Source organism: Glycine soja, chromosome 18 (assembly GCF_004193775.1).
Source record: "Glycine soja cultivar W05 chromosome 18, ASM419377v2, whole genome shotgun sequence".
Taxonomy (NCBI): Eukaryota; Viridiplantae; Streptophyta; class Magnoliopsida; order Fabales; family Fabaceae; genus Glycine; species Glycine soja.
In genome coordinates, this window is record NC_041019.1 from 55065480 (window position 1) to 55092074 (window position 26595).

General features: G+C 32.9%; 3 protein-coding genes across 3 annotated transcripts; all 3 read right to left on the bottom strand.

Moving 5' to 3' along the window:
- Window positions 1-390: 390 nt before the first annotated feature.
- Window positions 391-1008, bottom strand: LOC114396386. Its single transcript, XM_028358321.1, has one exon. The coding sequence runs from the start codon at window positions 933-935 to the stop codon at window positions 567-569; it is 369 nt and encodes a 122-aa protein (XP_028214122.1). The 5' UTR covers window positions 936-1008; the 3' UTR covers window positions 391-566.
- A 4388-nt stretch (window positions 1009-5396) lies between these two features.
- LOC114396384 (receptor-like protein kinase FERONIA) lies at window positions 5397-8444 on the bottom strand. The gene has a single exon (XM_028358319.1). It carries the CDS (start codon window positions 8255-8257, stop codon window positions 5639-5641), a length of 2619 nt encoding a protein of 872 aa, XP_028214120.1. The 5' UTR covers window positions 8258-8444; the 3' UTR covers window positions 5397-5638.
- Window positions 8445-20778: 12334 nt separating this feature from the next.
- On the bottom strand, window positions 20779-21470 carry LOC114396385. The gene has a single exon (XM_028358320.1). It carries the CDS (start codon window positions 21468-21470, stop codon window positions 21087-21089), a length of 384 nt encoding a protein of 127 aa, XP_028214121.1. The 3' UTR covers window positions 20779-21086.
- Between the last annotated feature and the right edge of the window lie 5125 nt (window positions 21471-26595).

Genomic DNA, 26595 nt, shown 5'->3' on the forward strand with positions numbered 1-26595 from the left:
TAAGTAATTTTAATTATTTTCATGTTATTTAATTATATCATTCCAATCAAATGTAATTTTAGTTTTAATGACTTTGATATATTTGAAATCAAGATCTAACAAATCACACACTTTAGAAAGAACAAAAAAGTTTATCTCTTAAAAATGATTAATAAAATTAAATAACATTAACCAATTTCCTCACTTAATGCAAAGTTAGTTAATTTTGCTTAATTATATTTATGTCCGGTGAGATTGAGTTAATCACGCATTTTAGTTTTCACGCGATGAATTCAAATGTGTTAAGCAGGAGCCATTTAGAAAATAAGCTCCAGCCCTTTTTATTTCTTCCCTTGCTTATTCGTCATGATGAGATTGAGGCGTAGAAGTTAGAATCCAATAATCCATCAGTAAATATAAAGCAGAAAAGCATACATGCATATACATGTTCAGATCGAATCTCTTCCCCGGAATTTGTCCAGTTCAGGGGGCGGAGTTATTGTTATTGCAATAACGGAAAAATGCACAATAATAGAGACAACAGTGGAGGGAGGAAGCAAAAGCATTAGAAATAATACATAAATAGCTTAAATATGGCAAGGCCTGAGGTAGGCATCTGGATCAGCACATCGGTTGGGTTGACCAGGATCAGTTGCGGCACCACACTTATGATAACCGGTTGCGGTCGAACAGAAGTTGGGATTATTGGGATCACCTGTACCTGCAGTCTGAGTGTTACCTTTGCAGCATTTTTCTCCAGCGAGGATTCTGCGGAAGTGGGTGCTGGAGATGGTGGGAAGCTGTGAGTCCAAGTGGTGAACGTTGAGGCAGTCTTCTACGGAGCCATCGCACAGTACTGAAGTTGTGGTGTGGTTGAACTTGGACAACACTCCTGAAATGCTCAAATGTACCATAACCCACATCAGCAAACGCCTTGATGCTAATTGCTTCTTCATTTCTGCTAGCTACAAAGTCTTGCGGGATTCTATTTTCATAAATTCCACACTGCATGTATAATATCCACCCTTGATATTCTTATATATATTGACTACCAAGGTTACGCTGCATTCGAGTGCCAGTTAATTAAGCAAATTATTATGTGAAATGATAATCATTGTCCGAACATTGATTAAAGAATTAAAAAGATTTTTTTTTTATTAAAATGTGCAAAATTATATTACTTATTATTTTTTTATATAATATTTGTAATAATCATTTATTCATTTTAATTTATTAATCAATATTCTAAAGATACCGATCGAGAGAGAGCGAGATCCTTATTATATTTAGGATTGGGGAGGCAAGGCGACTTAAGTTAATTGTCTATAGGTTACTTCCTCCCCCTTTAAGAATAATATTTTAACTAATCTATCTTTCTTTAAGAAAACTAATTGATTTAGTTAATTATATTAAATTTATTAATTATTCATATTATCATTTTCTTATCTTTTTACTCATTTAATTATTTTTCATAAATATTTAGAAAGAATAATTACGATGTGAAAGAAAAATAAATTAATACATCTCAAACACTACAGTAATAAAAAATTAATCTTTTAACTTACAACTAAAATACCTTAGGTTAAAAAAAAACATTAATATCTTCGTTGGTAGTGATAGCCCCAAGGCCATTATACTGCTTCTCAAACACTAGAGTAATGAAAAATTATAAAATGATGCACATTAACACAAATTATAACATGTAAGTATAACGATAATACTTAAAAGTTATCGAACGTACACTAACTTGAATTCACATTCGTCATCTCCATGAGAATTGCTCGGCAGGAGAAACCTATGGGAAAATGTGAGTCTCATAACTGTAAAATTTGTTCAATAAATGAGATAATAAATTTATAATTCTCTAATAATAAGTACAGATATTTCAATGAATTATTATTTACTGAATTGATCAATTTTATTATATACAATTATTTCATTCAAAATATTAATTATCTATATATGATAACTATGATATCTTTAATTGTTAATTTACTGATGATACATATATATGTATCATTGAAGTCACCAGGTAAGTCTTTTTAAGACATTCGGCGTGAAAGAAAGTAAAAGCATGGAAAGTTGCATAACAAAGCCAAACCAAGCACAGTAAATCTTGTTGACTATATGGAAAAATGTTTTATGGAGATAATTTGTTTGTTTGTTGGATTAAAAATAATTGTTGTAGATACTTAATAACTGCTAAATAATTGTGAATTAATAGTAGTGAATTAATCAAATTTTGGCCTAGAATTAATTATTTAGCAGTTATTTGTGATTAAAAGTTGGAGAATTAATTAAATTGAATTTCTAGTTGCAGATACGAAAATTGAAGTTACATTAAGCAAAAAGGCAACTGAAATGAAGAAAAAGAAGAAAGTTTGAAGCAGGCCCAACCCAACACTCGCGCTAAGCGAGCAAAGCAGACAGGCGCTAAGCAAGGCGTTGAGCTCGAAGATGCAGAATCCGTTACGCGCGCTAAGCCCCAGCCACGCGCTAAGTGCGCGATTCAACAGAAGCACAGACTAAGTCTGCAGCGCGCTAAGTGCTCGATTCAACAGAAGCACAGACTAAGCCTGCAGCGCGCGCTAAGTGCGCGATCCGAACGCGCTAAGCGCGAGGTGTCGCGCTAAGCGCGTATATGAAGGCTTAAAGCCCACTTCAGCAGCTATAAATAGAGAGCCAGTTCAAGGGAAACGACACATCTCGCCTCAAAGCAATTCCCTCAGCACTTCAAGCCTGAGCTCTCCCTTCTCTCCCTATATTCTTTGTTTTTATCACCCATATTCTTTCTTTCACCCCAGTTGTAAAGCCCTCAATGGTCATGAGTGGCTAATCCCCTAGTTAGGGCCTGACAGGCCTAAAAAGCCAATGATATACAATGTACTTCAAGAATTATCAATGCAAAGAGGATTCATTCCAGGTTTTTCTGTTCTAATTCTTTTCTTGTTATCTTGCATTCATTTCTTGAATTTCTTTTGGGTTTTATTCGCTTGGGAGAGGGTATTTCCTAATAAGGGTTTAGGATTTAATGCATGCATTAGTTTCAGGGGTTATACGCTTGGGAAAGGGTAACACCTAATAGAACATCTTAAGAAAAGAATCATTGGGTTAGCATTGCTAGGCATAGAATGATAACTCAATGCCCATACATTTAGCAACATCTAGAACTTAACCTTAATGCATTTTAATTATTGAATCTTCCCAAAAAAACATTTGAAAGATAGGTAGTTAAAATAGGCTTGTCATCGTAAGGCATCAGGGACAAGTAAAATTAATAGATGTGGGTAGAACTAATACAATTGCATTGGTAATGAATATCATATTTACATACATCGTAGACCAATTGGGTTTGTCCGATCTTGGCATTTTTTATTAATTGTCTTTTTAAAACTATTTGATCTAGTAATAAAGTGCAATAAAATCCCTGTGGAAACGATACTCGAACTTCCAAGATTTACTACTTATAGCGATTTGGTACACTTGCCAAAACCTCGCCAAAACCTCAACCATGGTTAAGATTTGGGTAGATACTATATTCCTACGATATCTGTTTTCATATTGCCATTTAAAAATAATTGTTGTATTCGGTTTCATAACGCAAATACTACTTTTAATTTTTATTCTCATATCCATTGGGTATCTATATACTTATATTAAACACCTTCAATTAATTAAAATAATTATTATAATTATAGTAAAATTTTATTCTAAAATAATTTAAATATAACATTAAGAACATACATATATAATATTAAAAACAAATAAATATAATATTAATTAATCCAAACTCAAGTCATAAATAATTACAAAAATAATTATTTAACATAATGATTGTTAAAGTTAATATTCTAGTTTGACAAAAATTCTAATTAAAAATTTAATATTTTTCATTCTTTGATAGTAATATTTAGAGATTAAAGATTTAGAGTATTAGTTATAAAAAAAATATAATTATTTTTCACAATGAATTATGTGTGTGTGGGTTGGATACTATATATCAGTCTCTACCCAATTTCAATATTACGGATAATTATTCGTTCTCAAATTTTGAAAATTTATTCATAAGTATTGTTAATTTTTTGCAATGTTGTAGATTCCTTATTTATTATGTTTTCCTATACTTATACTTTTATTTTCATAAAGATGATGAGAATGTGATATTCTCATGAGAACATGAGAGTTATTCCTAATATGTAAACATGTAATTTTCATTTTTATTTTTTATTTAAATTATTTTGAATTTTAAAAATTAATTCTAAAAAATTAAAATGTAATCAAATACTTTTTAATATATACTAAAAATAAGATTTTTAGTTGTCACATTTTTTAAAAGTATGATTCATGGAAATAAAAAATTATTCTGTAAAACAAATTCCTTAGAGAGACAGAATACAAATTATTGGGATGCTTGTTTCAATTTAATATGTTTATAATTTCATCACTTTTTTTTAGATACTACGCATCTGTCTTTTTTTATATTATTCAACCTAAATTATTAGGATGCTTGTTTCAATTTAATATGTTTAAAATTTTGTCGCTGTGTGTCGGCAAAAGTTTGTTTCGTTGACTAATCACACGCAAAACGTAAAAAAATCAGGCTTGCATGGACTGTTAACAAAAACGCAATTTTGGTCCTGGTGTTAACATTTTAATTGTATATTAGTTTAAAAATTTTGTGCATGCATTCAATAAAACTATTAATGAATTTTATTATAGGTGCAATAATATGCATCGAGTTATTAAAACTCCCTTATTTTTATATTAGTAAATGTTTAAAACAAATCACGTACTGTAACAACCAAACAATTATTCAAGAAAGAGGTTCAAAATCACTAAATATTTCTTAAAATTTTTATTTGAATTTTAAAATCACATATTAACATGTCTTATTTTTAGCAATTAAACTTAAAGAATTCAAAAATAATGAAAATTTTACAAAGAATATTTAATGTAAAACCAAAGGACTTTAAGAAACATTTAATATGGAAGAATTTTATTTTATTTTTTCCTCTTTTCCACGTTCTCTACGAACTCTCTCTAACATTCTCACTGCAAATACAAAACTTTCTCCTGTGCTCCTCCGTTTTATCATAGCCGTTCTTCTCGTTTTGATCTCCTAAGTCACTGTCTTCCTCATTTTATGGCTTATCATAGTCTTTACAATCCTATAAACCTCTTAAATCCAGTAAACTTTTCGCGCAAAAATATATTTTTTCACAATTATGTTTTGCAAGAAAAGAAAATTGAAAAATAGTTTAGAAATAACTTGTCCTCTCTCGATCAACTCTTCTTTCAAGTATTATACAATTCTTTATGATAATTTGTTCCAGTAAAGGACAATTCTTAAGAGAGAACTCAAACTTGTTTGATTTCAAATGCCAAATACATAGATAAGTTTATAACATTTAAAGGTATTAGAGAACAATAACTTTTGTCTTTTTACAATCTTCCTAATCAATACAAATTTCTAAATATTTTCTACTTTTCAACATTATAGCACTTCTAGATTTTTACTCATCACATTCACATTCATCAAATATCAAATTACATACAAGCAGCAAAAAAAAAAATAAAAAAATTACATGCTACTAACAATCCAAACACTTTTAACCTAAAAGATCAAACAGGATATCTGAACTTGTAGACTGCTCTAACTTCATCGTCCCTTTGGATCCTTAATCTCAGAGAAAACATGGTCCGGGATCAACCTCTCCTCAGAGTCCTTACTTCCATAGCTAAAATCTCCAACGTTTGTAGCCATACTCAATGCAGTGCTCTTACTATAATCCGAAAAATGTAGAGTACTATGGCTACTGCTAAATATGTCCTCGGTATCTTCACTCTCCATCACTTCATTAACAGCACCCTCCTGAAGATGCAGAACAAACTCCAGCATCCGAACGACGTCGTTCATGGAAGGCCTCTGAGTTCCATCCTCAAGCAAACAACTCAGCGCAACCTCACCATATTTTTGCATACACTGAGGCGCTATCTGGCCCTTCAGTTTTGCATCCACTATCTCACTTAGAGTTCCCTTCTCACAGCAATGCTTTGCCCAATTAACAAGTGACATTCGTTGCTTCTCCTCCCAACGGAGCAAAGGCTGCCTCCCAGACAATACCTCCAAGAGCACCACCCCAAAGGAATACACATCAGACTTCTCAGTCAAACGCTGTCGTTTGTAATACTCCGGATCTAAATATCCAACGCTACCTTTCACCTGAGTGCTCACATGGGTCATTGAAGAACTAATGGGCCCAATTCGGGATAACCCGAAGTCTGAAACCTTGGCGACCCATTTCTCATCCAATAAGATGTTGGTGCTCTTCACGTCACGGTGAATGATCGTGTGCTTTGCACCTGTATGCAGATAGTGCAGTCCTCGCGCAGCACCTATGCATATCTGGAGCCTTTGTTTCCATGAAAGGGAAGGGTTATCAGTGTCGTAGAGATGCTCACGGAGGGTTCCGCGATCCATGAAATCATACACCAGTATCATTTCGTTGCTCTCGTAACAGTAACCAACGAGGGAGACAAGATGGAGATGGCGAAGTTGAGACAGCATTTCGATCTCGTTCATGAACTCCTGCGCACCTTGCCGAGAATCCGGTTTGAGCCTTTTGATTGCGACTCGGGTTGAACCGTCGTCGATGTAGCCTTTGTACACGTTGCCGAAGCCTCCCATGCCAACTACGAAGTGTTCGTCGAAGTTGTTGGTGGCGGCCCTGATTTCCACGATTGAGAAGTGGCGGCAGAGGCTGGTTGGTAGTGATGATAAGCCACCGCCCAGAGGAGTTCCGTCTTTTTTCTTGGAACCCATCTTCTTCTTGCGTTTGATGAGGAAGAAAGCGACAATAAAGGAGAGAAAAACAGCAGCAGAAACTGCACCTGCCACGGCGGCGGCAAGGGTTCTTGTGGTGCCGCTGCTTTTATTGTTTGGTCTTTGAAGGGGAACCTTGGGGGTTTCTGGAAGACGGTCTGGGTCTGGGTTTGGGTTTGGCCCAGCAAGACTACCAGTTGAGTCGTTGATTTTGAATAGCTCAATTGCGTTTATTTGAGCGTCCTTGGCCAAGCTTTTAGGGTTAGGATGCATTTTCAGTGAAAGATTAAGCGTTTCCTGCTCATTCCCTGGGATTAAAACTGCATACTGTCTAACCACTGGGACACCCTTCTGTTTATCGCTCCAACCGAGAATGTCTGCCCAGTCTTCAACCAACTGATCCTGAACGTAGATGTAGAAGCTCTGGTCACCAGGATGGCTAATATTCGGGTCAAGCTGGCAAAAGTGTAACCTTAGCAAGTAGGTGAAGCCTGAATCAACGGCAAGTTGCCATGTGAGGTTGAACCCCATGTTGATGGTGCCATTACTTCCCATATTCCTTACGGATCGGTACACTGTGTCTGGTGCAGTGTAGTTAGGAGTCTTCTTTGTGAATCTCAGCTTAATTCCAGTGGCAATATCTAGAGATTGTACACTTTGAGTCGTTACATATTTGTTATCCACATCCCAGCTCCTGAGCATACCCGTGTCCTGTGAGGCCGGGATTTGTTGGTCTCCAACTCTTAACCGATAATTTGTCTCCAGAGCAAAGTTTTTTTCAATGGGGAACGGGTTCGTATTGAGGCCAACGAGTTGAGGCAACCAAGTGATGCCGACGTCGTCAGGATTGGTGTAGTAGAGAAAAGGGGGCATTGAAACAATCTCTATTCCATTGATGAAAGCGTACGAATCTGGATGCTGAGATGTTTTGCTTGGAATGAAGGTTATGTTGAGCCGATCGCCATCTTTGAGGTTGATGCAATACTCCCTGAACAAGTAGTCGCCAGGCTCGTTACCAGCATCAGCATGGAGGGAAGCGTTGAAATTTTGAAGGAGGGTGTATAGGCCTGCTTTGACTGAGAAATAGGCTTCGGAGCGATGGAAGTTTTGGTAGGAAGTTGAGTAGAAGAAGAGGCGAAGAAACTTAGGGCCTGTGGAGACAGGGAAAGAGTAAGTGAATTGGGAGTGAGAGAAACGAGCATCGGTGTAAGGACCTTCCAGGGTAGATGGTGTGAGTGCAGGAGCAGCAACTGAGTCCTTGTTTTCTGAGAGGAATTTGATGTCTGCAGTCCAATTGCGACCATCGCGAGTGGACAAGCTACTGGAAGATCCACAGTTGATGCTGAAGAGTTCAACGGGACTATAAATAACATCTGCTATGGAAAGATAAGAAAAGAACAGCAACAGAAGGAAGAGGATGGTCCCTGAAGCAATTTGGGTGCTAGTTGTGTCCATGGATAAGCTGTAATCGAAGCAGCACACAGTTGCAAAACAGTGAGCTCAAAATTATCAAGATTTCCTTTATTACTTGTGCAGGATGGTTCGTGTCTTTTTTTTCTTTCGTTCTAAGCAAGCATGAGATTTCAAGTATACGCTTGCCTTTGATTTTTGTTTGTTTTATGAACTGGCTGCTACAAGTCAAGCGACTGTGTGTGGAAATTTCAGCCACCACAAAAAGAATAATATATGATTTGTAGACAACGATGTTAATAGACATTAATTAAGAAAAAAATAGATTTAAAAAATGTCAAATAGGAAAAACCTATATATATTAGAGTGTCCGTATATGAGTTTTGTGATTTTTGCCTGAGTCATAGGTGTTTCGTGGGAAGCTTCATATAGGTGTTAGTTTTCCTCGTTTCTTAATATCTAGTCTAAGCCTTTCTTGTTAGAGAAAAAAAATTGTTGTGATTTTTGTTTATGCATTATTTAAACATAAAACAATTAACATTATTGAATATGGTAGATCGGTATTTTATTTAATTACTTTTATGTTGTTATTTGTTTGTAAATATAAATTTCTAAAAATTATCTTAAAACCGAAAGAGAATTTTTTATTGTGTCATTAGGATATAGAAGAAACTTCCATTTTATTTTATCATTTAGATGACGAAAGCACGGTGTTATTTTATTAAGTTATAGGAAAAATGTGGAACATCTCATTTAATGATATTATTATTTTCTATAAAAAAATATTCATATTAATAAAGAAATTTTTTTTATATTTCAACACTCTTAAATATCAAACACCTCATTAATAACTTTAATTTTTTTCTATTTCTTTCTTCCTATTACATTTTATTGTCTATCATCTCTTCTATTTTTATCTTTCTCAAGATGTTAATTGATTTTGGATGTTTCAAAACTTTTTTTGTTTACGTTTTAGTCTTTGTAGCTTTTTTTAAATAATTTTGATTCCTATAAAATTTTATTTCACAGTGTAATTAAAAATAAAACATAATTCAATTTGAATTTGTCATAATGATTATTAATTATAATTTAAAATAAAATATAATGTTTAAGATGATAATTTACAAATAATAATAATAATATGGGTCATGTTCAACACTAGTAGACCAATATATAAGTCAATTATATTATGCTCCATCCAACATTTTAATTTTTTTAATAAAATATTTTAACAAAAGCCATCGGCTAAACATCTAAGAGCATTTGGATTTATTTGCTACAAGATAAGACTACAAGAAGAAATCTTCTTGGGATACAATACACAATCAAAAGGCTAGTGAGTCTATAACTTACAAACAAAGAAACTAGCCATTAGTCAAGATGTTGATGAAAGTACTTCTTGGAATTGGGAAGCAAGAAAAGTTCAACAAGTAACAAAAGAAGAAGGTATACTTCTGTCACCTCTACAATAAGATTCTTCTCGAGAGTCTACTCCAAGATGAGTAAAATCCTTGGTGAACATATATGAAACTTGCAACACAATTATACTTAAGCCTATATACTATGAAGAAACTTCAAAGAAACTAAACAAAAGCACATTGAGCTCGAGCATTACAAGATAAGAACAAATATTTAAGAAGGCACTATCAACAACAAAGTTGAAGTTACCATGGATCAAATTTAGAATTATTGAAATTTGTATGAAGGAGAAGTGTTAAAATATGATACAAATTTTTAAAAAAGAAAAGACAAAAATCTTAGAAACTCATAATTTTTCTAGAAATTAAATATACCAAAAAAGTATAAGAGTATTATTAACAACGGTTTAAAAAGATTTAAGACCTAAGTAGACTATAGTATTTTAGACTATTGTATAAAATTTAAAAAAATCTATTTCTAGGAATATGATGTCACCAATCTTGCTTGTTTATAAATAGGCTTAAAACACCTTAATGTAATGAGTTTGAGAAATCAATATAAACTCCTATTGTCTAAAAGCTACACTACCTCTAAGTCATCTTACTACTGATTAATATTTCTAACTACACAGTCATCCTAAACCCAACTATTAATCATCATCCAACAAGTAACTATCTTTCTATTCCCCTAAAATACTAACAGATAGCAGCTCAGTGTTTGAAAAAATATTATGGTGAGGTTGCGCTGAGTTGTTTGCATGAGGATGGGACTCAGAGGCCTCCCATGAACGACGACGTTAGGGTGCTGGAGTTTGTTCTGCAGCTTCAGGATAGTGTAGTTTGAGGAGTGGTTGCGGAGAGTGGCGGGAATAATTATGAAGATAGTGATGACATGTTTAGCATTATCCAAAGTAGTGAACATGTTTCTGATTATAGTAAGAGCACTGGATATATTGAGCATGACAAGCGATGGAGATCGTAGCTTTGTGAGTAAGGAATCTGACAAGTTGGTTCCTGCAGAGCTTGTTCTCTCTGAGATTAACGATCCAAAGGGGAGATGAGGTTGGAAGACTATGCTCTTTAAAAGTTCAGCCTGAGTTTGTTGAGAAAAAGTTTAAGTTAATTTAAAAATGCTATAAATTTAAAAGTGTGTATTAATTAGGAATATCCTAAATATAATTTTAAAGTTCTCCTAGGAATACTGTCGTGCATTTCGCATTTGAAATCAAATAAGTTTGAGTTGTCTTTTGATAATTTTAGTTTCCTCCAACAAATTTGTACCATTGCTACAATTGTAATAGCTGAAAGAAGAGTGTTGTAATAGTTGAAAGATTAGTGTTGGAAAATCACAACTCATCATTATAGTACTAGTTTTAATTTTTAATCATGTTGAAACTAAGAACCTTTAATTGAAACTATGCAAAGAAAAAAAAACTCTTACAATTTATTTATTTAATTAGTCATATTTACAATATACTCCACTAGTACCAATATGATGTCTGCACTTCTAATTGTGATTATTATTTTTTTATAATGATAATTAGATGAAAATACCAATATTAAAAAAAAGAGACAATTAAAAAAAAGTTCAAGAAAATTAAGCTATTTTTTTTATAGTGAATTGGGACTAAGAGACACGGGCTGAGGTATAAGGACCCATTATCGTTTATTGTTTAAGTACAGGAGCAGCAACTGAGTCCTTGTTTTCTGAGAGGAATTTGATGTCTCCAGTCCAATTCCCACCATCGCGGGTGGTCCTGAAGCAATTTGGGTGCCAGTTGCATGTGCCCATGGATATCATAAGCTGTAATCTGTTTTGCACACAGTAGCAAAATAGATATATAACTCAAACGTGAATAGATCAACCAATGAATTTATACTTTAATTATCAAGATTTCCGTTACTACTAGTGCAGGGTGGTTCGTGTCTATTTTTCTAAGCAAACAGAAGATCTCAAGTCTACGTTTGCTTTTGATTTTTGTTTGTTTTATGGACTGGCTGCAACAAGTCAATGTACTATGTGTGGAAATTTCAGTCACGGCAAAAATAATAATGAGTTGTGGACAACGATGTTAATAGACATTAATAAAAAGAAACAGATTAAAAAAATATATAAATATTTGAAAGAAAAAAAAGAGAAATTTGTCGATTGGATGTTTAAAATTTTTAGTTATGCAAATATCATCACTCATTTGAAAATGTCAGATAGGAAAACCCTATTTATATATTAGTGTTCGCATATCAGTTTTGAGATTTTAATTTTTTTCTCAGCCATGGGTCTTTTGTGGGAAGACTTCATCAGTGTTAGCTAGTTTTCCTCGTATGGTCTAATTAAGCCTTCCTTGGTAGAAAATAAAATGTTGTGGTTTTTGTTTATGTTGCATTATTTAAGCAATAATTAACATATTGAATATGGTAGATCGGTATTGTATTTAATTTTATTTTATGTTTTTATTTGTTTGTATATGTGCATTTCTAATATATATCTTAAAACTGAAAGAGACATTTTTTTATTGTGCCATTAGGATATACAGTAACTTCAATTTTATTTTATTATTTAGATGATGAAAGCACCGTATTATTTTATGAAGTTTACAGGAAAAAATGTAGAACACATCGTTTTGGAATGTATTAGAATCATAAAAGACGATGTCTATCGTAGTCTAGTAACAATATCATACATCTCATGCACTGGATTATGTCCCTTTCCTCTGATTTTTATTTTCTCTGAAACTCCTCCATCACCTTCACCACCAGTCACAGCGGGTCCACCGCCACCTGAAACATCATGCTGCACCACCACCTAGTGCTTCATCTGCCCCATGGCCACATGGATATTTGGCGCCAGCCAAATCATGTCGGGATTGAGAAGGTGCACGATTGTGTGGACAATAAACAGAAAATAGAGAAACAACATACCAAATCCAGAAAAACAAAAGCACTGTCTCTTCTGATTTTAACCCTTTTATTTATAAGAGTTGCAAGTTAGGTTTAATTACACTTTTTACCTCAAACTTTTATTTTGTTGATGAACTTTACCTAAACAAATCATTTTGACGCATCTTAACCCTCACTTTTAAAAAACTGACAAATTTTGTCTTCTGTCAATTGTCAAACACTTTCTAGTTGTTTTTAGCCGCTACTAAACGCACGTATTTAACATAAGTGTTTTTAACATAAGCTGCTACTATTATTAAGTTTGTTTTTATTTTTTTATTTTTCCTTTCTTGAGAAGGTCTGGGCTTGCCCCTGCGTCACCATATGCTCCTAGAGCACATTCACACTGTTGAACTTGTCCACGATGTTGTCATTGTTCACGAGCCCAAAGGCAAACCCGAGTTCAAGAGGCATGTTAGTTAGTCTTAGCCGGTTGCCTATGATGGAGACGAACGAGCTCAGGTAGAGTTGCACAACGTTGTAGAGCTCATTGATGTTGTCAAAGTAGCAATACGAGGAGAAGTAGTGGAAGATCCGGTCGAAGAGCTTCACAAAGGTGAAATAACAGAGCCCGGGTGAGAACATTGCGTGAACATGGTTAATTTGGTCGAAGGCAAACACACCCAAAAGTGTGACGCCAACGATTCCAATATTCTTTCATCCTTTTTAAAAGTGTAAAAAGGGTGTTGGACCAGTTGATTAAGGGCTTTGCGGAGCTTTTGGGGAGAGGGTGTTTGAGAAACACTTAAAAGGTGATTCAATAATGTCGAGGCAGGCAAAAACAAGAAAAAAAATTATAATAGTGATAGATTTTGTGTCATTATGTTAAAAACAATGATTTTAAATACGTTCATTTGGTTGGTAAAAACCGTCAAAAACTGTTAATTATGTTAGTCAATCAAAAGACAAATGACGGAAGGCAAAAAATACCAATTTTTAAAAGTGTAGGATAAAATGTCAAGATAACAAATTTATTGGGTACAAAATTTGTCCAAAAATTAAAAATATTGAGATAAAATCACAATTAAGCCTTGAAGTAGATATAATTAGGCATAACAATTAAATCAAAACTTATCAAAAATTACTTTCTAGATTCTCTTTTTGTTATTATTATGATAGTTTGCTAAAAAAATCCCAAGTTTTATGGCAGAAGAAGCAGGTATGCTTCCTTCACTTCTACAACAAGATTCTTCTCAAGAGTCTACTCCAAGACTAGTAAAAAACTTTTGTTGTAACACAGCTATATTTGATCCTAAATACTATGAAGAAACTTCAAAGAAACTAAGCAAAAGCACATGGAGTTCGAGCACTACAAGATCAAAGAAGAGAGTACTTATGAAGGCACTATCAACAACAAAGTTCAAGTTACTATAGATCAAATTTGGAGTTATTAAAATTTGTGTCAAGGAGGAGTGTTAAAATATGATATAAATTTTTAGAAAAGAAAAAATAAAACTCTTAGAAGCTATGATTTATCTAAAAACTAAATGTACTAGAAAAGTATAAAAATATTATTAAGAATAATCTAAAAACATTTAAGACCTAAATAAAAGGTAATATTCTAAATTATTGTATAAAAATTTAGAAAAATCTATCTCTATAGAAATATAATGTCACCAATATTGCTTGCCTATAAATAGGCTTACAACACCTACCTTAATGTGACAGATTGAGAAATCAATGGAAATTTCTCCTCCTATTGTCTAAGTGTCTAAGAGCTACAGGACCATTAAGTTATCTATTATTTCTAATTAATATTTCTAACTATTCCTTCATCCTAAACCCAACTATTAATCACCATCCAACAGCTAAGTATCTTTCTATTTCCCTAAAATACTAACAGATAGCAGCTCAGTGTTTGAAAAAATATGGTGAGGTTGCGCTGAGTTGTTTGCATGAGGATGGGACTCAGAGGCCTCCCGTGAACGACGTCGTTAGGGTGCGGGAGTTTGTTCTGCAGCTTCAGGATAGTGTTGTTAGTGGAGTGGCGGGAATAATTATGAAGATAGAGATGACATGTTTAGCATTAGCCAAAGTAGTGAACATGTTTCTGATTATAGTAAGAGCACTGGATATATTGAGCATGACAAGCGATGGAGATCGTAGCTTTGTGAGTAAGGAATCTGACAAGTTGGTCCCTGCAGAGCTTGTCTTCTCTGAGATTAACGATCCAAAGGGGAGATGTGAGGTTGGAAGACTATGCTCTTTGAAAGTTCAGCCTGAGTTTGTTGAGAAAAAACGTGTGCTCTTTAAAAGTTTAAAAGTGCTATAAATTTAAAAGTGTGTATTAATTAGGAATATCCTAAATATATTTTTGAAGTTCTCCTAGGAATACTGTCGTGCATTTCGCATTTGAAATCAAATAAGTTTGAGTTTGTCTTCTGATGATTTTAGTTTCCTCCAACAAATTCGTACCATTGCTACAATTGTAATAGTTTGAAAGAAGAGTGTTGTAATAGTTGAGAGATTAGTGTTGGGAAATCACAACTCATCATCATAGTACTGCTTTTAATTTTTAATTCGTTAAAAAATATTATGAGAAACTAAGAACCTTTAATTGAAACTATGCAAAGAAAAAAAAAAAACCCTTACAATTTATTTAGTCATGTTTACAATATACTCCACAAGCACCAATATAATGTCTGCACTTCTAATTGTGATTAATTTTTTTATAATGATAATTAGACGGAAATACCCAAGATTAAAATAAAAAATCAGAGATACAATTAAAAAAAAAAGCTCACGAAAAGCTAATTTTTTTATAGTTAATTGGGACTAGGAGAGACGGGCTGAGGTATAAGGACCCATTATAGTTAATTGTCTGAGTGCAGGAGCAGCAACTGAGTCCTTGTTTTCTGAGAGGAATTTGATGTCTCCAGTCCAATTCCGACCATCGCGGGTGGTCCTGAAGCAATTTGGGTGCCAGTTGCATGTGTCCATGGATATGATAAGATGTAATTGAAGCAGCACACAGTAGCAAAACAGATAACTCAAACGTGAATAGATCAACCAATCAATAATATATATATATATATATATATATATATATATATATATATATATATATATATATAATATACGTACTAGTGCAGGGTGGTTCGTGTCTATTTTTTCTAGGCAAGCAGGAGATTTTAAGTCTACACTTGCTTTTGATTTTTATTTGTTTTATGTACAATGTGTGAAAATTTCATCCCGGCAAAAAGAATAATGATTTGTGGACAACGATGTTAATAGACATTGAGAAAAAAAAGAGATAGAAAAAAATATAATATAATAACTAATAAGTGATAAAAATAAATAAAAGAGATTTGAAAAATGTCAAATAAGAAAAACCTATTTAGAGTGTCCGTATATCAGTTTTGTGATTTTTGCGTGAGCCATTTTATGCACTATTAAAAAAAGAATTTTTTAGGATGCTTAATAAATACATTTAACGATGAATCAGATAATCAATGTCAGGAATTTCATGTGTGAAACAATGTCTGCTGGTTTGATTTGATGTAGGAAAACGAAAATCAGCAGGTGCAGTTTTCAATTCAATCTGAAGGAAGTAACAAAATATTACCTTAGCAAAAAAAATCTACAAATTTACAAAACATAGGAACATACCAAACCTGTTACATCAACATTCAAATTCAAAACAAAAAAATAATATAATACAACAAAATACTAGAGGGTGATTTTGTATCTGGCCTCTAGTTTTAAACAATTAAGATAAGCATGCCTCAAATATATATATCCTCCACATCTTGATTCAGAATCCTATGTAAATTGCATAATGCTCCGGGGGGGACAACTTTGAACAGCTAACTCATCAGGATCAGAATCTAAAAAAATAAGCAGTTGCATAGCCGGATGGTATTTGGGTATAATAACTAAGATATACACAAAATGTAATCATAACTAACAAATTAGAAATGGAAAGCAAACATTCATAGAAATAAAATTCAAAATAATTCTTCAGGGAAGTAACACATACGAATGCACTATATGTGACTATTTTCAAACAGGTGTCTCTGGTAAAATTATGGCTAATCAAATTTCTAAATCCTTACTTTTGGGAGTGTTTAAATAGGTGTCTCTATTTTTAAAAAAATTTAATTTACTTAGACACTTATAATTTATTTTTAACATAATACTTTTCGTATTATTTTATATTTTAATTTATTAATTTTGACCTTTTTATTTTAATTAATCTTTTTAAATATATCACTAGTGATTTTTTACAATTATTTCAATGTATTTATAAAAATAGCATAAATTAATAATATAAAAAATTTACCAAAAATTTATATAATTTTTTTGGCCCCTTAAAGCTGTGGGCCCTGGGTTATCACCCCTAGGCCCGGGACCAACCAGCCCTTATCAACCTTTTTGTTCACCTCGTTTGTTTCTCCTTCATTCCCATTCCAAAAGTGAATCCAAGATTCAATTTAAATTTAAAGGATTTTTGAAATACTCTAACATAATACAGTTTAAAACTAAAATAGTGGAATTTTTTTAAATCTGTGAATTTTTTTAATTCAACGAAGAAGTCTCTCTCAGAATCACCTTTAAGGCTACTGGAAGAGCTGCCTGAATTTCCATAAGTAATATGCTGGAATAAGAAATAGGAGGTTACAGGGGGTGGATTGAATAATAGAATAAAGAGAAGAGCGGAAGAGAGAGGACACATTTTGGGGAAGTAAGTTGGTGAAAGAGAAGGGTTTGAATTCTCAAACTTGCAGCGATTTCCACCTTTCAATAAAGATTTCCATTTCTATCTCTAGATTCTCAGTGAGTCAGATCTTATAAAATATAAGAAATATTTCCATCTTCAACCTATTAAGCAACACTAGATTTTTATTTCCTTTTGCCCAAAGACATAAATAAATTTTATCATATATATTTTATATTAATAATTTTTAAGTAAGGTTGCATATTTTTCATATTAAAAAAAGAGAGAATTAGAATTTGCATATCCAATGTTAACAACAAGAGAGAGGATCAGGACATTTAACATATACGTTTACAAATGTTGTTTGACTCATTAAAAATCATATAAGCTAAGTTTTAGTCCAAGGAATCCAATAGTTAAATTTTAATCTCTATTAAATAAATATAAAAAAATAATGAATTATTGAATAAAAAACTAAACTTACATATTTTCAAAAGTTGAAGACAAAATTTATCAATATAATAGTTGGTGGCGGAACTTAGCTTACTGTGAGAGGTTCATGGCCCTTCCAGAAATTTTACAAATTTTACATAATTTATTGGTTGGTATGTGAAGATAATAAATTATATCTATTGGCTGGTTCACTTTGTATATAAAGGTAAAGCATTTTTGGCTTTTTGCCATGATGTGCATGAATAAGAATTGGCTTTTTGTTGCATTTTTCAAAAGCGGAAGAAAGAGAAAGGAGATAAGTTAAATAAAACGTCACAGTGAGCATTTAATTATATGGTCCACGTGGGACGACTTCATAGCTGTTAGTTTTCCTCGTTTCTTTGATATGTAGTCTAAGCCTTTCTTGTTAGAAAAAAAAGGGTTATGTTGCATTATTTAAACATAAAACGATTAACATTATTTATCACTCAAAATATATTTTTTAGTCGAATCTTGTCGGGCTATATGATAAAGTTGATAGGCTAGGTTGTTGCCAAATTATAAAGACAAGGATAAAGCAAATAAATTCAAAGTTATTGGAATTGTTTGAGTTTATTATCATTAAACAGTTAGGATAAGGCAGAAGTTGGGTCAGCCAAAATCAAGAGAAGTCTTTATTCATCATCGATCCGAAAAAAAATAGGAACAAACAGCTAGCGGTTAAGATAGTGGGATAATAAGCTTAATTGAGTGTGTCTTAAAGATAGCAACAAAAAGATTGCAATTGAACGATGACAATCTTAGACAATTATATATATGTGTGTGTTTTTGAAAGCATTTGAAAATTCAATCAATATAATTATCTTTTCATGCTATTTTTCTTTCAATTTATTTTTCCCTCCCCTTATGTGGTTTTTAAGGAATCTTTCGGATACCTTTACTGCACTATAAATTTAATATCAGAAATGCATGCAAATTAGCTCATTAATTTTTTTTTACATTGGACAAAGAATGACCGAGAATCCTTTGTCATCCATCCACATCACAGTTATGCTTCTACTCCCTTCAAACTCCTTCTAAATAGTTGTTGTCTTGTTGATGCTTCTCCTCAGTGATTTTACATGCTGATACCGGTACCAATTGGTTATTCTTGTATGTTGTTTTTCTATCTCATTTTATTGTGTGTTTAGTCCCTTCGTCAAAAAAGGAAGAAAAAGAAAACATTACAATTTATTTGGATGGAGTACTAATATGCCCAAAGAGGCATGCAAGGCTAGAGGATAATAAAAATGCAGCGTTTCTGTGATGTTACCGTAGGAGTTGCGAGGTTGTCAGAGGTGAATCAAGTCAAAATTCACTGGTCCACTATAAACCACTTGACAAAGTGGGGCACCGGAGAACTCGTCATATAAAGCATAACCAACTTTTACAGCTGAAGACAAACATCGATCATTATTGAGATTCCCATGCATGTGCACATAACTCCAATTGCGTTCACATGTTTATAGTACCTTTATGAAAAACTCTGAGGATATTCACTTGTCCAATAATTAATTAATAAACCAGTTTATCCTATTATTTTATTTTTTATTTATCCTATATTTTTAAGGGCATTAATTAAAAGTATATATATATATATATATATATACACACACACATTTGATATACTCTTCTGTAATTTCTATCACATTCCTAACATATTTCTGTACAAAATTCTAGTTATTTATGTCTTAACTGGTATTTGAATATTTGTTTATAAACCCTTTTATTTTATTTTGCAGCGGTGTTAAAACTTTTTTAACAAGGTACAGCTATTTATTCTATTCAATTTTATCTGTAATATTTTAATAAAGTTCTTCATAAGATTCCTGTAATATTACATTATTTATTTTATTCAAATTCCTCCTTTAAAATTAAATTATTTATTAAAATTATTACACTATTTATACATTATATTTTTCTAATAAAAAATTTAAAAATAAGAAGAACAAATTAACTAAAGAATCAAACTATAATTATTTAAACATATTATTTGAAAATTATACAAATATATTAGGTTTATATTATTAGTTAATTCAGTAATTAATTTTATTGAATGCATATCTATTTTTTTTGTGAAAATACATGTATCTAATTTGAAAAAAAAAATTGAAAGGTCAATTTTAATTGTTAATTTATTAAATTTTTTTAGTAGGAAAGATTTTAACACACAATCTCTCCTGGCTAACCTTTTCGCTCCTAGCTAACCTTTTATCTTACACTGGTTTTCTAAAAGTGTTCGAACAACTTATTATTATTTGCTCTATTTTATAAAATTATTTATTTTTCCCCTGTAACATTTAAATATTTAATTTATTCAAATTTATCCTTTAATATAAAGTTATTTACTATAACTATCAAATCATTTAGACTTCTAATTTTTAATAAATTTTTATAAAAAATAAAGATTTCAAAATTAACTAAAATTCCAAACTATAATTACTTTAATTACTTAAAAATATATTTTTCTACAGTATATCTGGTTAAAATTATAAAAGTGTGTCATTATATGTAATTTATATTTATTAGCCTAAATAATAATTAATTTGGTTAAATACATCTAATTAAGTAAATTAACTTCATAGTTGTAAAATTTTAGTTAAATTTAATTTTTCCATTTCAATTAAGTTTTCTACTATTTTTCTTAAACATTGCCTGTCTTTTAATTAAAGTATTTGTAACGAAGAAAAGAATTCATTTTCAGTCTTCACCTCAAACTGCCCTCACCAAAGTAAAAGGATGTAATATCCGTCTTACTGATAATGGATATTTTTCTTAGACCATTCATTTTCACAAGATAAATGTTAGATATTGCTCTTAAATCCATAATTTTATACTAAAATGTTGTAGAGTGCATGTCGGTTTCTACTTTCTAGCCAGCTATTTTTCTAATCAGGTGATGAGTGATCTCCAACCTTTATTGCGTAATTAATTAATAGCGACACATAAATGTTATCAAAATTCTAACTATGCATTTCTCTGATTAGTACTAGTATTTCCATAAATAAGCATCCTACTTGTGATTAAGAACAGGGATTACTCTCTCTGAGTTTTGGTCATGAGTTTGAGTGTAGAAGTTGGAATCCAACAAACCATTATTACAATAAGAGAGAGGATCGATATATAGTTTTACTTTTACAGACTTCTTCAATGAATAGAAAGCAGAAAAGCATACATATACACGTTTACAAGAAAAGCATACACATAATGATATACACGTTCAGAATCTCTTCCCCGGAATTTGTCCAGTTCAGGGGACGGATGTTATTGTTGCAATAACGGAAAAATGCACAATAATAGAGACATTGGACAACAACAGTGGATAGAGGGAGGGAGGAAGCAAAAGCATTAGAAATAATACATAAATAGCTTGTGGCGATCATAGCTTATTTTAATGAGGATTAAAGCAATCCCTGGGGACGACGCCGGGATATGTATTAGCACATCGGCTGGGTGGACCCGAATCAGGTCTGACCCCATTAGCAACATAACGACCGGTGAGACCCATAGGGCCGGCGGCAAGAGAGGCATCAGGTGTACATCCAGTCGCAAATTTATTTTGGGAGCATGATCCTCCAGCGAGGATTCTGCGGAAGTGGGAGCTGGAGATGGTGGGAAGCTGTGAGTCCAAGTGGTGAACGTGGAGGCAGTCTTCTACGGAGCCATCGCACAGCAGAGAAGTTGTGGTGTGGTTGGACTTGGACAACACGCCTGAAATGCTCAAATGTACCATAACCCACATCAGGAAACGCCTTGATGCTAATTGCTTCTTCATGCCCGCTTCTCTCCTTATACAAACTCGTGAGAGATATTTCCTCACACAATTGCGCACCCTATAATACCCAAGCCCACCCTTAATGTATACACATAATAGACTGGACCCTAGTACAGCTGGACTGCCCTAGCGAATTTCTATTTTTTTTGTTAAAGTCTACGTCCTTGTGTCTTTTTCAACATGTGCACCTTAGGGATGTGCACTTTAGGGATGGTAAAGTGTATGTTTTTGGAGTTTGGACAGGTGGAGGAAAAATTGAGAGGGATTCATACTTTTTATATTTTATATTTATGTTAATTAAATTTTTTTGTATTTTTTATTTACTTTATCAAACGTGGTATATGTGTATTTAGTATTTATAATATTTATAATTGGATTGAAAGATATTTATTCAAAATCTATAGAAATGTGTGTGTATTATAGTGTAATTTTGTTTTGAAAATTATAATAAAAAAAATCTCAAAAAAAATGTAGAAAATTATAACCGTTAAATATGAGTTATTTTGATGATAAAAATATATTTAAAATATCTTTAAAAATATTTATTTAGTCGTTCTATTTGACTTAAATATTAAGATTTGATATTTTTATTATTTATGACTTGAAGAGATTAAAAGAGAAAAAGATCCATCCAAGATATCAGGAAGTCTCAAGAAGAAGACATGATTACAAACAAAACAAATCCAAAGATATCAAAAATTATAAACTCATATATCCTAGGCAAACAAGTAGGTCCCAACCTTATCAAATTCTGATTTTATTTCTTTTATTTATCTTATCTTTTCTTATCTTTATCTTAATCTTTTATTTATCTTATCTTTTACTTTTATCTTTTTTATCTTTTATTTTTTATTTATCATCTTTTAATTTAAATCTTTTATCTCTTTTTCTATCTTCTATTTTATCTTCAAATATTTATCTTATCTATTATCTTTCTTTATCTTTTACTTTAAATTGTTTATCTCTTGCTTATAAAATGGGATTTGCATTAATCTAAGTAGTTCCTGTGGATTCGACACTCGGACTTCCGAGTACTTTACTACTTGTGACAAATTGGTACACTTGCCAACGAGTTAACAAGTTTTTGGCGCCATTGCCGGGGATTTTATTTTTCGTACTTGATTAATTGCATATTCCAATTTTAAAGCAATTAGTTTTCACTCTTTATTTTTTATTTTACTTTCTTTTTTATCTATTATTTTAGTTAGTTGCTTTATTTTATTTTTCAATTTTTTCTCTTTATTCATTCTTATTTTATTCTTTTCTTTTTTAAAAAAAAATAAAAAAATTTCAGTTTAATTTTTATTCTGTGATAACGTGCATGGTAGTTGTTTCTTTTGTGAACAATTCACATTCCTTCTTTGAAGAACGGATCATGGCAGGAGATCGTCCACAGAGGATGATGCTAAAGGATTACTCTAGTCGTATTATACCTCAATACTTCACCATCAGAGGTGCAGGCGGCCAACTTCTCATATCCATATTCCTTGATCCAGCTGATTCAAGGGAATCTATTTCACGGCCTACCAAGTGAAGATCCATACGCACATCTGGCCACATACATTGACATTTCAACACAGTGAAGATAGCAGGAGTGCCTGAAGATGTCATCTGCCTTAACTTGTTTTGTTTCTCTTTGGCCGATCTTCGCTCTTTTAAGGGGAATAGTCTGCGGACATGGGATGAAGTGGTGGAGAAATTCTTAAAGAAATACTTCCCAGAATCCAAGACTGCTGAAGGGAAGATGGAAATCTCTTCATTCCATCAATTTTCTGACGAATCCCTCAGCGAGGCGCTCGATCGTTTCCACAGACTACTCAGGAAGACACCTACACATGGGTATAGTGAACCAGTGCAACTAAACATCTTCATAGATGGCCTGCGACCACAATCAAAACAATTATTGGATGCATCTGCAGGAGGGAAGATCAAGCTAAAGACACTGGAGGAGGCAATGGAACTCATAGAAAACATGACAGCTAGTGATCACGCCATTCTTTGTGATCGCACATATGCACCAACAAAGAGAAGCCTTCTAGAACTCATCACTCAAGATGTAACCTTAGCTTAGAACAAGCTGTTGTCCCGACAAATAGAAGTCCTAACAGAGACCCTCAACAAGCTTCCACAACAATTACAAGCAGTAAGTCCTTCTCATTCTTCTGTTATGCAGGTAGGGGGATGCCAGATTTGCAGTGGAGCACACGAGCCATAGCAATGTATAGGCCAAGAAGATTCTTCTAGGGAGGTAAACTACATGAGCATACCAAATTGCCACGGATTCCAAGGGTACCACCAAGGAGGACCGTTAGAATTCAATGAAGGCCTACTAGGATTCAATCAAGGGAAGACTTTTACACAAGGCTCAAGCTGGAGGAGTCATCCAGAGAATCAATACAACAAGGAGCACAAGAGTCAGCCGCCTTATCAACATCCTAGCCAGGGGCCGAGTCATCAAGAGAAGCCCACTAACATAGAAGAATTGCTAATACAGTTCATGCAGGAAACAAGATCACATCAGAAGAGCACTGATGCAACAATTTGGAATTTGGAAGTTCAAATAGGCCAATTATCTCAAGAAAAAGCTAAAAGTCCCACTAGAATTTTCGAGGCCAACACAGAGAAGAACCCAAAGGAAGATTGCAAGGAAGTTTTAACCAGGAGCCATTAGAGAGCACAAGAGGAGGGTGAAGTAGAAGAAGACCAGTCTAAGGAAGGAAGGACAAATAGAGATGAAGAGAAAGAAGAAGAGAAGAAAGTAAAAGAAAGAGAAAAGAAGGAAGAGGAAGAAAAAAGTAAGGAGAAAGCACGATAATGGGAGAAGCACTCACAAGTAGAAATTCAACAAGAAAGTATTCTCCAAGTCAATACCCCTCCTCATCAACTGATTGTCAAGGAAGAAAGGCATAGAGAACATGAGAAAGCCTTAAGTGTCATTCTTTCCTTGATCGCCACCACTTCTCTTGCAATAATGTGGAAGGTGCTTCCAGAATACACGAGTTTCATGGCGTCTCTAGCTAAGAGGTGAAAATGCAAGGAGAATGTGTTTTATGTGACCTTCATGCCACCTTGAAGGCATTGGACTCGTCAGGCTAATGACGTTAAAGAAGCGCTTATTGGGAGGCAACCCAGGATTTCTTACCCTATCTTTCTTTTAGTTAATTGCATTATGTGTTTTGTTTTTTTTAGGATAGTTGTGTTATTTCCTTTCTTTATTTTGATTTTGTGCATTTTAATTTCAACAATTTAATTCCAGTCGTTTAAATTTAGTCATTGAATAAAAATTGCATAATATTTGTGAAGTCACTATTTAGGCTTTTTCTAAAGGATTCAACACTTGAAATGCTGCATGACAATTGTGAAAATACTGGTTTCCTGGAAGCAAGAGTCAATCAAACAATGGAACATGAATCACAAAGAGAGAAAAGGTTAGCTTGATGGAAAGAGATCATGGTCCGGTAAACCGATAACTTTATCTTGTCACAATGAGTTGTGTGAACTTAATTATGAGAGAACGTCTATTTTTAAATTCCTAATTTTGCATCATTCTTAGACTGTTAGATTATTTGCATAAGGTGGATATGATCAAGGCCATGTTTCTTTTTATTTTAGCCACTCATCCAAAAAGTCAACCTGTGATGAATTTATCCCTTGCACCCCTGCTGAGCCAAAAATAATAATGATTTGTTTGAATAAATCCCTGAGCCTAATTTTGATATCCTTGACCTTGTTTTAGGGTTCTAAGAGAGCATAAGGGTTTCAAGTTATGATAAGTCCTTAATTTGAGGGATTGCTAAGGGAATTTGCCTAAAAAAAAAGAGCAGCACACAATAGGGCACCCTCAGAAGCTTGTAAGCCCAAAGTATTCTTACCAAAAAAAAAAGCAGCACACAATAAGGCACCCTCAAAAGCTCGTAAGCCCAAAGTATTCTTATAAAAAAAAGAAAAAGAAAAAAAAGATTGCAAATAAGGACATAAAAAAAAGGTGCCATAAGTGCTAAGGTTAAAAAAAACTTTGAAATAAGGGCAGAAAAAGAGAGGTGTCATAAGTGCCAAGAAGAAAAGTGTTGTTAGAGGAATAAAGGCTGAAAAATAAATAAGCCTAGGCAGGAAATAAGTGAAAGTTTTTCAAAAGATGCATGCTTTCTTATAATCCTTAGTTTTTGAAATCCCAGAAAAACCGTGATTTCTTGTTTAGCCAGACCCCATTACAAGTCAATCAAAGTCCTTAGTGATCCACCAAGTGTAAGTAAGAATAACTTTAACTGAGAAAAAGTGCAAAATTTGGGAATCTTAATTGCAGGTCGTAGAATTTCAAACACTCACCCTAGACACTTGTGTGCAGAGAGAAACACTAACCTTGTGAGGAAAATGAGGCAAGCCAACTTGATTGATTTCTGATACTAACTATTTTCATCTCGATGTTGTTTGTGCTTCCATTGTGAGATTATGGAAAATGCAGAAAGGACCGGTTGAAAGAATTTGAAAAAATTGCAGCTATTGAAAGTGTTGGAGCATTCAGAACCTGCTCTTATTTTTATTTTTGCTTGAGGACAAACAAAGTTTTAATTTGGGGGATTTTGATAACTGCTAAATATGAGTTATTTTGATAATAAAAATATATTGAAAATATCTTTAAAAATATTTATTTAGCAGTTATCTTTGGCTTAAATATTAAGATTTGATATTTTTTTATTTATGGCTTGCAGATATGAAAAGAAGAGATTAAAAGAGTAAAAGATCGAGAAAATATCCAAAATACCAGGATGTCTCAAGAAGATATATGATTACAAGAAAAACAAATCCAAAAGATATCAAAAATATCAAAAAGGAAGATTTTTAGCATCAGGTCCAAATCCACTACAACAACTATAAAAAAGGGAGTCAAGCCAAGCAGAAGAACAACACCACAGAACCCCCTCTCCTAGGGTTTCATTTGCTTCATTTCTTTCTTTCACCCCTCCTATCCCATCAGTTCTTATACCCCATTTGTAAAGCCTTCAATGGCCATGAGGTGACTAAACCCCTAGTTAGGGGCCTGACAAGCCTAAAAGTCAAGCGATGTATAATGTACTCACTATTTACCAATGCAAATGTGTTTTTCTATTTCATTATCTTTTCTGCT

Coding starts and splice junctions, on each gene's coding strand:
- LOC114396386 (XM_028358321.1), bottom strand. CDS start 935: ATGAAGAAGCAATTAGCATCAAGGCGTTTGCTGATGTGGGTTATGGTA.
- LOC114396385 (XM_028358320.1), bottom strand. CDS start 21,470: ATGAAGAAGCAATTAGCATCAAGGCGTTTCCTGATGTGGGTTATGGTA.
- LOC114396384 (XM_028358319.1), bottom strand. CDS start 8,257: ATGGACACAACTAGCACCCAAATTGCTTCAGGGACCATCCTCTTCCTT.